General features: G+C 36.8%; 1 protein-coding gene across 2 annotated transcripts in view; it reads left to right on the top strand.

Moving 5' to 3' along the window:
• The window catches only part of LOC113069594 (AF4/FMR2 family member 2), a 203,472-nt gene that overhangs the window by 41,689 nt on the left and 148,372 nt on the right, over positions 1 to 13,411 (top strand). For both annotated transcript variants that reach the window (XM_026242769.1, XM_026242768.1), the window contains exon 2: positions 2,340 to 2,460. In XM_026242769.1, coding sequence (XP_026098554.1) covers positions 2,340 to 2,460 — 121 coding nt within the window. The remainder of the gene's footprint in view (positions 1 to 2,339; positions 2,461 to 13,411) is intronic.

Here is a 13,411-nt window from a genome sequence, read left to right as displayed (position 1 = left end):
ACTGACAGCTGTAAATTTGATTTATCGTCTTGTCAGGTGTGCCCAGCGCGCTGACATAAAGATAACTGACATCTTGCTGTCATTAAGGTCTGGGAAGCACCGTCAATCTCTCATTGCCGTATTTATTCCCACTTTTCTTTGTCACTTATTTCTTCCCCGACCCCTCAGAAGAAGCACCTGTCACCCCTAGACCAGGCCTCGTTTTTCTGGCACCGTTTTATCTCCCGCCTTCTGGAATTATTTGGTGATGGATTAAACGCTGTGGCTGAATCGCGGGACTCCAAGGTGTGCTTCGGAGGACGGCAAAGGCCGATTGAAGACAGACTGATTCCAGCTCTCCGGCTCGTTGTGCTATCCATCAATTCCAAGAGCTGGATGACTCTCTGTTGCTCTGGGAAAGTGTCCTATTAGCAGGGGTTGATGAAACATGTGTTTGAGGTATCTTTTGAGGGTTTGAGGTTTTTTTGAAATGTTGACATTAGATGAAAGCATTGATTTATCAGCAGAAAGTCAAAATGTTTTAAATTATAAAATTGAAGGGATAAGTCATGAGTTATAATACAAATCTTTTGAGGCACAGAATTGAGGCACGCATTTGAAATGTTAACTGTGATCAAAATACCATAGATACTACAATTATTGTCAAAGCTCATGATTAAGTGGGGGTATTTGTGGCCTAATGGTTAAAGAGTCTGACTTGGAACCCAAGGTCATGGGTTTGAGTCTCACCAGCAGGGAATTTTTATTTTATTTTTTTTTTTACACCGCTGCAACAAAAACAAAGGCTCACTGCTGTTTCTACTATACATGGCTCCACATCACGTCACATTTAATTGTTATGGAACTCTTTGTCATGTTGCTTTTTATTTATTTCGATATGCCAGATGCCAGATGCTTTCTTATTTATTTATTTAGAACAAATCTACTTTTTTAGAACTGTTTAATATTTCACCCTGACCAAAAATAATGTTAATCATTATAATAACAATAATATTAAGACTATTATTGAAGTCATAATGACATATTATCAAAAATCGTACAACTCTATCTCTCTCTCTCTCTCTCTCTCTCTCTCTCTCTATATATATATATATATATATATATATATATTTTTTTTTATCCAATAATTTGTTGTTGTTGTTGTTTTTGCAAAAAAATTATGCAGCTTTTTTATTGTGATAAAATTGACCACCTTAACTAAAAGCTGCATAATTTTTTTGCATAATAGCAATAGCAAGAATCAAAAATGCTTTTGCGAGACATAAAGTCACATAGAAAGTGACATTGTGAGATACAAAGATATGTGTCGTTTGGTTTTCATGCTCCCAACCTTTCAAATCCCTCACCCGAAGTGAAGTGTCGTTAGCATGCTAATTTGTTTTTAAGGAAAAGCAGATCTTTTGAAGCATGTAATATATCCTTCAGTGAGTGAACGAACGAACGAACAAATGACCAGACGAGAACTTCCTCATACATGCACATAAGACAGCCAGATTCACCATTTCTATCTCGCCGTTGTTCCTCCTCAGGGACCGATGCTAATGCTACAGCTAGCGGCCGCGGCGTGTGTCTGTTCCTGAGGGAGGTCTGCGTTAACCTGAGGCCATTCTGCATTACGATAATGATAAAACCGAGTCTACGGGTCCTAATCAGCTACTGTCAGCCAATAACACTGGCCCCGGGGCCAACCAGCCACGGCTAGCATTGCACGCTCTCAGCTTATCACCCTGTGTGTTTGTTTCCTCACTAATAGATGAAGTTTGTTAAACGGTAAGTCGTTTACAGACATTAAATAACTCAGAAGAGACCTGGGAAAGGCTTTTGAGGAGCCACTCAGATGAAGTCATCATTTTAATGAACATAAAGAAAAATAAGAGGCTGACAGAGTCCCTCAGAGGGCGGCGCGTTTGGGTTTTCATTTGTGAAATCATTTACTCCACACGATGAATCTGGGATTGTCAACTACCGCAGTATGACATCTGCCTTTGTTTAAAACAAGCTTGAATTTCCTGTAACAATCCCCCACACTGATTGCCATATGAGGTCCTTCAAATCGAAATAAACGTTCCCTGAGGCTCCAGCCCTTCTCACAGCATTTCAAACAGAGCTGCCTCTTCCTGGCAGTCTCCTGTCTGTTCCTGCAAAGCATCTGTGCACCAATCCAGTTACTTTATCTCCTCTGCCACGCTCTCCTCATCTGCTTAGTGTCAGCTCGGGCCTATTAGACAGATAAGGGCTTCCCTTGAATCTCTTACAGGCAGGGTTTTTTGCCGTCGATTTCTCGCATGCCAACTCGAATCATGCTCTTACTCTATCGTTCTTTCTCTCGTTTCCCGCAGTCATTACGAGCAGGACCGCTCGGCGCTGAAGAAGAAGGAATGGGAGCGAAGGACACAGGAAGTGCAGCAAGATGAAGACTTGTTCTCTTCTGGATTTAATCTGTTTGGTGAGCCGTACAAGGTAAGGGTTTTTCCAAAGGCCCGTTTAGACCTCACACACACACACACACACACACACACACACGCAAACACACGCACACACACACACACACACACACACACACATCATCATCATTTGATGCAGGGGAGCTAAAGGATGCTGAGTTGCTCTCTTTACTCAACTCCTCAACAGCTGGAATTGGTTTGAAGGAGTGCTTACGATCAGAGTTATGCAACTTTTTTTTTTTTTTTCTTTAGATGCATCAGTAAAATATTACTTTTAGGATTAAAGTTAGAATGTAATGGGTCAAGTTATATCCAAACCTGGAAAAGGCATTGGAAAAATGACTGTGCTAGATATTAAATTCATACAATGTGAAATGGTATTAAATTTTACCAATTTTACTTTCATATTACTATTTAATATGTTGTGTTTTTATGTTTACGTTCAACACAATCCTTCGAAACTATCGACCATCTATTCTCTGGGATAATGTCCATTCTAACAATTTATTTACAATAAATGAAAAATAGCATGTACACACACACTCACTTATGTACATTTATGTCTAGGTATATATATATATATATATATATATATATATATATATATATATATATATATATATATATATATATATATATATATATATATATTAATGAAATATTATATTTGCCTAATATAAGACAAAAATACTAAAATGAAATATGAGCTACAGCCATCCATTTGGTGATTTAAAGCTAGGAAACAAAAACAGGGAATAATTTATTTTTTATTTTAATATATATATATATATATATATATATAAATATATATATATATATATATATATATATATATATATATATATATATATATATATACTTGTGCTTGTAGTGAACCAAACAGTTTCCCGGATATGAAGGTGAAAGGTCAAATTCATGCTCCTGAGCATCTCAGCATACCCCAATTATTACCATATTTGCCATTACCTTTATTACATTAACATAACTGTTAACAAGAAAGGCCATAGCTAAATTACTGTGCTTAAATAGCTATCTTGCTATTGGCTTAAAATTGTGTTCCTTCACACATTGCTCATGCAGCATCAGTCAAAAAAGAAAATAGTTTTTGAGAGTTATTACCCTTTTCTGGATTATGAAAACAAACAGGAATATTGCACACGGATGATTTGTGGAACATAAAAAAAGCCCTGGAATGTGTATTAAAGAAGTAAACAGGGCCATTGTTGACTTTCAGAACTGTTGAACATCTGCAGTAGGAGAATAAAACACGTTCATACATGTCACAACTCAAAGAACATCACTTTAATTGCGTAAATAAGCATCATGGTCGCTCTTCCAGCCTCAGGAATCTTATCTGTTTCCTTAGCCAGCTGTTAGTAAGGGCCAAGACAGGCCATCTCAGAGAGAGTGTAGAACTGTCATTACAGCGATCCCGAGGTCCTCAGGGGCCAGAGAGCAGGATCACTTTTCTCTTGTGTCTCTGCATTCAGTCAGCCTTTGGCATCATGGAACTGGAAAGCCTGGATGAGGATGATCTTACCGTCACTCACCACTTACTCATCTCTTAATTGTTCCATCTGTGTCGTTTCCGTGATACTGCCATATAAACCGTTATGATGGGATGGACTGTGACAGATTATGACAACATTTTAAAGCCATGGTTCTGATCCAGAGCCGAGATTTTCATTCTTGTAATAGCAAGTTTTCACTTGAGCGTGGCTTGAAGATTTTTTTCTGATTTGAGTGGCAATGTCGCTGATGGTGTGTTCACACCAGATACGCTCTAGATTACTTGCGGGGTTTGTCACTCGCGCAAATAAAAACAGCACGATCAACCATGGTGGAGATAACTACAATCGTTTTGTACCTGTTGTCAAAAAATCCCAAATACAATGGAAAGCCAAATGCCGATGTGTCTGAGTTCACAGCCCGGGGATTTATAACGTTAGAGTCCTGTATTAATCTTTGTGTTACATTTTATTACTGTATATATATATATACTGATATTACTATATATATATATTTTTTTTTTTATTGATAGCAGCATCTCTGTAGCCATGCTTATAAAAATACAACTACCACTACAACTGATTTTAATTGTTTTCTATGCTCCAAACCTATGTAATAACAGACGGCTACAATAATGCTCTCTTATATTGTCTGATTCGAGAAAGCTCTTCGGGTTTTTCATCTTGAGTTAAAAAAATTTAACGTGTGCGAAAGACGCGATTAAGGCGAATATGGTGCGTTCGCGGCAAACGCGTGGTGCATTTCGCGTCACCCGGTGCGAATTCGCCTTTATTTGCATCTTGTGTACATTTTTGTATTTAATATACTCACACAAATAATTACATTTGTGTCTGGTATAAACATACAATTAGAGATTGGCAGTTGAACGACTGCAATATTTTCCCCCGGAAAAGCTGTGATTGAGGGTTGTTTTAGGTTGGTCGAGTTGAATGGTCAGCATACCGTAGAATTAAGCATATGTCAGCTTGTGCATTTTAGTTCTGTCAAAGGATCTGTCAAGGTCAGATGCAGAAATGGAAAATGATTTATGAGCGCGATTTACTATCGGGAACATCCGAGTTTAGTTTACTAGAAGAGCTAATTCCCTCATAAATGGTGTTCAAACATGATGGTGTGAATGTAAACTGGAGCTTTGAAGAAAGGAATGCCTTTTTGTAGAAGAAGGGCATGGAGTTGGTCTGTTGCTTCCCACAGAGCAGCAGTAGAAATATGTAGCACTGCCTCATGTTTTTTTTTTTTCTTTTTTTTTTAGGGCTAATTACAGTTCTCCACAGACAAGACACACTCTCTTTGGGTTTATTTATTTTTTTTTTTTTTCTCTTTAACTTCATATCTGCATTCCCTCTCTCTCTCTTTCTCTAATCAGCTCTACACATGCCATTTATCTTCATCTGGTCCAGACCTCTTCCTCTTAGCCTCTGAAATTAGTTGCCTCATCATCAGAGCTCTCCACTAAAAAACTTCAGGCTCACATGTATAAAGCTAAAATTGGGTCGGTGCTGACGTCAAGCCGGAATCTGTAAGCGGAGCTTTTGCTCAGGGTTTTAATGTGAATATCATTGGTCTCTGAAATACTTACAGGGTGACATTAGGTGAAGGGTACATTTGTTGTTTCTTTTGTTGTATTTATATAATATTTGTAATAATGAAATGGTCTCAAAATAGCTTTACGGGGTGCCGAGACTATATCCCTAGTGAGCAAGCGCAAGGTTTTTGTGGTAATGAAAAATTTGGAGAATGTCTGCAAGGTGAACGTTTCAGTCTACAGTCACTCAAGAAGATAAACTTAATAAATCCATTGTCTCTATCATGTAATCTTTTTGCTATTTGTACAAGAAATTACAGTGGCACCCAAAGGTTTTTGGACAGTGAAACACATTTAAAATATTGCTTTAGAGAGCAAAACCAAATCAAACCAAGACCAGTTGTTTGCGACACTGCAGTGAAAAAAACCTCGCAATTGAGCCTTGAGAACCCACCAGGAGTCTGGAGTAAATCATTGTCATTCTTATCAGCACAAACAAGCCTCTTTTTGTGTAAATTTGACTTGTTATAGATTTATTCATGAAGCACAGTGCTGTTCGCTTGCCGCAATTAGCGTTTTATTATTAGGAAAGCAGGGGTCAAATGACTTCCACTGAAAAGAGATGTTTGTTTATATTTTCTATTGATATTGGCAGTTATCCATCAAATGATGGAGAAAAGCATTATAAACAGGCATATATGCAGACTGAGTTGTAGTGTGCACACTTTCAGCGTTTCTCTCAGCAGAGCTGATTCAGGTGATCGCAGTGGTGCTGTACAGACCAAGTGAGTTGGATTGTGTGCTCTGCTGCATCCTTCGTAATCTTGCACTGCAAGATGGGGAATTGTGCCGTGAAAATTGTATTCGGCACTAATTTTGTGGGCGCATGTGCATCGTAACTTGATTTGTGTAATTCCTTTAGTGAATCGGGCACAAAAACAACACAGACAGCACATGCAAATTAACAGCACAATCAATGGGCACAATTCATTCTGACTGAATTCCCCCATTGTCTCAGGACACTAGTGCACTGGACAAGGAGTAAGACATTTCTAGAGCTGTCCAATGCACTGAAATGTTCATTTCCTAGAAATTCCCAGAATGCACCATGAAAACAGGGAGCCTCAGTTGCTCTCTGTGTTAACTTACTAGAAGTGTTCTTATGTCTATATTAAAAGACATAAACTTTATATATATATATATATATATATATATATATATATATATATATATATATATATATATATATATATATATATACATTTATTTTAAATTTTTAAGTATATTTTATTATCATTTTAATATTTTAACAATAACAAAAAAAACTTTTTTTTTGATTTATTAATTATGTTTGATAGGAGAAAATTTATAAAAATATTGTATTCTAAATAGAATTTAATGAGAATTGTATTAAATTGGAACACACACTAGAATAAAATTATAATAAATCAAATTGACTCCAGTTTGCTAATATTCTTTAATATATATATATATATATATATATATATATATATATATATATATATATATATATATCCATTGAATGATATATATATATATATATATATATATATATATATATATATATATATATATATATATATCATTTGCATATATAATTTGTTGTTACATTTTGTTTTCAATTCAATGAAATTCATACATAATTAATTAAGGCACATTTATTCTCAATTTTGGAGGTACTGTACACGGACACTGTACTGGGGTGAAAAAGTGCTCTTGACAAATGGAGGCTGAAACCATTTCTGACTGAGTTTGCATAGAGAATGTAATTGTTCCTGGACCACAGGAATGTGCTGTCCCAGCATTCCTCGCTGCAGCTGTGCGGTTGCATCACACTCCTGAATGATGTGTTGTGCTTTGAACCTGACTCCATTCAGTGAGCCACACTTTGTCCTGTCAAATGTGAGAGGGATTTGGAGCTCAAAGCGGCAGCTGAAGAAGAGCACAATGCAGGATCCAGACAGGAGAACTGTGAGAGCATCTTACCACAGAAGATGCTCCAGTGTTTGATAGATTACGTAAAAGTGCCACGTAAATATGAATATGCCCTCAAAATTTGAATGAAAGTTAAAGGTGCTGTATGTAATTTATTTGATTTTGCTAAAACATGAAAAAATCATGACATGTTTGCAGATAATTAAGACAAATGCTAAGCACACATACTTGTTTCTATGAAAAACAATGCTATAGTCATTTTATTCTACTTTGAAATGAGTTCTGTGTCGGAATGTCTGTTTTTGTTTTGGTCTGGTGATGCCAACCATTTCGCCAATCTCCCTGGGTTGCCAGTTGGCAGAAAACACAGCATATTGCAGTCATGGAAGTCGGCAAATGAACTGGGTCAGTGACTGCAGATTCTACTCGACCTAAAAAGTCTGGTCAACCATCAAAGCATCTCTGTGACCAGAGGAATATTAAAACACTGATAAATCAACTGTGTAAGGCTCGTCAATTTCCATTGTCAATTGTGCCTGTTGTGTCCTCAATCTGGCAACCTGTGTGAGCACAGTGTCTGAGGAGGAAGGCGCGGGATAAACAACATTTTGAATTTGGACTGCAGTACTCATTTCAACCAATAGCTGCCAATTATACATACCCCATCTTTAAAAATTTCCCTCCAAAACTTTAAATAGCTGAAATTGCACTAACTATTTAACAACCACATGGATTCCTCCATGTCGTAAGTCAATTCGAACCTTCCTCTTCACGAGAGCTAGGACATGAGCACTTAGTTTTTTTTATTCCCTCGCCAACCACTCTCTGCTGCCCTCCACCCCCGACCACTCATCTAAGGCTGCTATTAGCTAATCCCCCTAAATCCCGTTTAATGGAACTGTGCCGTTAACAGCTATTTGAGACTAATTTACTGGTTCCCAGATCGCTTTGCACCTTCAAAGCAGTTCCAGTGGTAATAACGCCATAAGTTGAGTGCCCCTGACACCCGCTGGTGCTTCAACCTTCCCCCCAGTGTCCCTTCATGGCCTTTCGCTCCTGTTGGACATGCTTTTTCCGTGCAAGGCTGTTTTTAAAAGCTTACAGCCAGCCAAGGTCAGAAATCTGGAGGGTCTCCAAGAGTTTTCTACCATCCCAGTCACAGAGAGACTTTTCTCTTCTTCTTTTTTTTTTTTTTGACCCAAGACAAATATTCCTGAATTACTCTCTACCACAAGCAACTTGCTGATTCAAATGCAGTAAATGGTCGAATAGACATCTACCTGTGCATGTTTGCACAATGCCTTGTTTTTGTGTTTCTATTTCCTACCAGGTTATTTTTATGGTTAGATCTGCATCGTGTTGAATGGTTAGTATGTCTGAATTGAATAAAATCAGTCTAATGTTCAGTCTCTGGAGTGATCTGAAGTCGTGCTCGAGTGTGTATTTACAGTAGCCTGACTCTCTGGGAATTGTTGTTATGGCTGCCGTATTTTTGCCACCAGGTTCACTTGGCGACAGTGTTTTTTTTCCTGTTCCTAATTAAGTACAAAAACACATTGAACTTCGTCATCATCAATTATGTCTGCCTTTAACACTTGTGTTATTGTGGATGATTGATGTTAAGGGATGCAACAACCTTTAAAGACGTTAAAGTCGAAGTCAAACGGAACTTGCAACCAATTGTATTTCTATAATGTGAGGCATTTCTGAATGAAAATAGAAATTCAAAATTCATAAAAAAAATCTATGACAGAGATTGTTTTTATTTATTCATTAGTTGGATTGGATATTGAAAAATGGTCTCAACTTAATAACACAAGTCAAATCTGCCCAAGGAACTATGTCGATTCATATTGACATTAGTTAAACTTTTACAGAGAGATTGTAAATGGGACCTTGGTGACATTAGTCAGAAGGGAAAGCTGTTGCAGAGACATTGTCTTATATTATGAAGACATGCATTGGGCCTCATTCATTTGTAATTTCATATTTTCTGTTCCTATTTAATGAATGAATGCAGTACAAATACACAACTAACTTTGTCATCATCAGTTATGTCTGCCTTGATGCTTGTTATGTTCATAAACATTGAAGCCAATGTCAAACAGAACTTACATCCTTGATTTTATCAGAAATTGATTAGATGATGAAAAGTATTATCTATATAGCAGATGGTTGTAGGGGTTGAAAAATAAAACCACATTAGCAAAGTTTCTAGCAAAAATAAATAAATAAATAAAACGTATGTTTTCAACTGTAACATTTTGTGGTGATTTCTAAAGCACAAAAGTCAGTTTTAAACCAATTAGCTTAGACCAACTTGAACACGAGCTAAATCTGCGTGAGGAACTTTTTTGCCCTTATGTGAAATCTCAAATTGCACAGATTCATGTTGAAATGACTGGATATTGCGCGAAATTCTGCAAAGCAATGATAAATGTGACATCAAACTGAAAGGAAAGTTGTTTCAGAGTATTATACTATGAAGTATAATATACTATGAAGACAGACATTTGACCGCTTTTTGCACAAAATATCTATTCTCATGCAAAATTCCTTATGTTTATGAATCCGAAATTATTCTAAATGAGGGAATCTTTAGGTAGTAATTTGAATAAAATGCGGTCAAACCATTTCCATATACAGTAAGCATTTCCATATACATTGCATTTGAAAATGCACAAATGAACAAGCACATCTAAGCAGGTTTAGTTTTAATCTTAAGTCATTTCCTAGTTATTTCTGGAGCTATTTCTTGTCAGACGAGTGTAAGGTAATTTCCTGATGGAATTTCACCATACTCATTCTCTTTCTTTTCCTCCTTTCCTCTGTAACCAGTCTTCTATTGATTTTAAATGATGTGTAGTCTGAGTTTTCTCTTTTGACTCGGCATCGATCCTTCATCCGAAGCATTAATGGCTCTGTAGGCCACTGCTGTTTGCTGTTCCTGTCTTTGTGTGATCCAGACAGGGTACATATACTGGCAAAGAAATATTGAATTATTGCAAAGACGTTTTCCTGACAGTACCGTCCTTCAGAGTAAGAAATGTCTGCTGTGTGGGTTTAGTATTTGAGTGCTGCTGAGGTTTTGATGCTATTTGTCTGAGATCTGGAGGTATTGCCACCTTCATTACCATCGAAGTTGTTGGTTTTCTGGCCAGGGGGCAAAAGCCCTGAGTGCTCGCAGCAGATGAGCACAAGGCCCTTTTGTAAACACTGCCAATGACTTGTCAAGGTCAGACAGCACGCACACAGAGACACAAACACACACACACTCATGCATCATGTCAACCAAGAGATAACAGTCTACTTCTAATGTAAAGTAGTACAGCGTGTTAGATATTGTACTTATTCCTATACCCGTAGAATATGCAGCTATAAGTAGCGTCTTGGTTAAGTATTGTAACCATTGTTCCTTGAAGGAGGGAACAGACGTCAAGTCGGATAACGGACGAACTGTCATCTCAATTCTGCGGTCATACGATGTGAAGTTGAGAGTGACTGACTGAAAGGGAACTATACAGGGGTGCGTTTCCCAAAACCATAATTGCTAACCTGTTAGCAACTTAGTTGATTGGCAATGGGAAATTGCATTGCAAACTACAAAGTTGCTAACTTAGTTAGCAACTATGGTTTTGGAAAACGCACCCCAGGTTAGGTAGGTCCTCAAAGCTCTCTTTATGCAAGTTGTATTTTGTGTAACTTTATCCATAATGCATGTTACACATGGCAAGCATCTGCAGTGTATAATTTTATAATTTCTTTTTTTTTTTTTTTGCATCCATGTTAACAGATGAGAGCGTTCAAATCAGAAGAAGGAGTGGCACGTCAAGTGTAGCAGAGCAACGCGTTAAAGTGATGTGCAATGATGATGATGGACTAAATGAATATTATTTTTTTTATAAAAACGTACAAATAAGTAAAATATATGTATAGTCCAGTTGTTTGATAAATGCCAGCAGATTTTAATGACACACAAATTAAATTATTTAAATTAAAGCTTAAGTAGAGGGTTGCTTTTCTTATTTTAAATGGATTGATAGATGAATGGATGCATGGATGGATAGACAGACTATTATAACTTTATGCATGATCTTTATGCTAGTATGAAATGCTATTTTGAGATTAGATTAAGATTATATTGTTTGAGTGTAAAATCAGAGCAGCAATACTACTACTAATGACTTTTAAACAGGTTTTCAAGCATCTGGTCCGCCAGTGATCCACCCCAAACTCACATCATTTTGTTGAGTCAATGGCAGTATTTCCATCTAAATGTTTTAGGAAATCACATAAACATTCTGGTCAAAAGTGTGAATAAAATCTACAAAAGTATGAATACATTTTTTTAAATGTGCATGGAATGCATTCATTACAAGGATTTACCAAGAATTTTCAAATAATTTATTTGCTATAAAAAAAGCACCTGGCATCAACGAACCAGTCATGTGACTGAATATTGTCATTCTCTGGCAAACTGCAAGTTCATCAGAGATTTTTGTCTGCACCCTGTAAACCACAAGTAATTTATGACACTTAACAGTGTCTTCCAAAATGTCTACAACCTCTATTTATTTTTAACTCCCGCCTTGCTGAGAGGTGACGTTTTTGGACATATGCCATGGAAATCGCTGATGGGAATGTGGAAATTCCCAACTCAAATCAGGCCAATGCAAATCCACTGCATGATGAGATTCTCGTCAGTCATTTAATATTCCTATTGAGCATGTCAGCCTTAATTGCTCCTAAACACATCTGATTCGTTTTCACAACCGATTGAACCGATTGTTTATTGAGGTTCTTGTTAACATCCATTAAAGGAAACTCTTTCACATACTGAGGATCCTTTGATGATGTTGGAAAGGGCCAGCACTTGAGAGAGAAAACAAAGACTCATTGTGAGTGTGAATAGCCCAAGTACCAAAATCTCTAGAATACACAGTGTCTTTTTAATATGACCCCATTAAACTGCCTTTAAACTGCTGGTCCCACCTAAACAAACACACACACAGAGACACACACGTTTATTTTTGTGAAAAGTGGGGACATCCCATAGTCGTAATGGTTTTTATACTCAAAATATCAGTCTGTACGAATCATTACAAGCATTAACCAAAACTTTGTGAAGTGTTTAAAAGAGGCAACTGACACTGGAGCACGTAAGTAATCTGTCCTGGTCTTGAAGTAAAGAAGGCCACGAGGGGAAGAAGTTGAAGAACATCGGCGAGGCAAGATTCTCTCAAAGTTAGGAACATTTAACCAATAGAATGCTCATTCAGAGTTATCTGGTCCGTGATAATGTTCTCAAAAGGTCAAAATAACACATCTAACACAAAACCATTTTATTTTTCTGTAATGATTTAGTCGGTTGTTCAACATGTTGCTACTTGTTTCAGAATGTTTAGCGAACGTTCGAAAGTAATGGTCCCATTATGATTGCAAAATGATCAAATGGAATGGTCCCTTCAGATAACTAAGAAAACTAATGTTAATAAATATAAGAGAAACTATATTCCATAGATCTTTTTTTTTTCCTTCTTACAAGTTGATCTGGAGGATATTCATTCATTCTTTTGTTCATTCATTCATTGTTTTAATTTATTTTATAAAGAACATAATGATGCACTTATGCAGAAAACAAGGCAGTAAAATATTCTTTCTAAAATATGTTTCTTTTACTTTATTTATTTTAGATGTACTGTAGTAAATCCCAAAACCTCTCCTAAAACTACTAGACATTTTAAAGTGTTTATATATTCCAACGAAAACATTCATTAGCTAGTAAAAGCTGTAACCGTCACCGTCAGTACGCGATTAATCATTCATAAATGGCTTGTTCATAATTTGAAGAAACTTTGAACGTAAAAATGTCAGCAATTAACACTAAATGAGAGCATTTCTCTCTTTCTCACCTTCCCCCGAGCTGGAGCTGCCGTATAGAAAGCATGTCTGGCTG

Source organism: Carassius auratus, unplaced genomic scaffold (genome assembly GCF_003368295.1).
Source record: "Carassius auratus strain Wakin unplaced genomic scaffold, ASM336829v1 scaf_tig00001753, whole genome shotgun sequence".
NCBI classification, from domain to species: Eukaryota; Metazoa; Chordata; class Actinopteri; order Cypriniformes; family Cyprinidae; genus Carassius; species Carassius auratus.
This window is presented reverse-complemented; position numbering and strand designations above follow the sequence as displayed.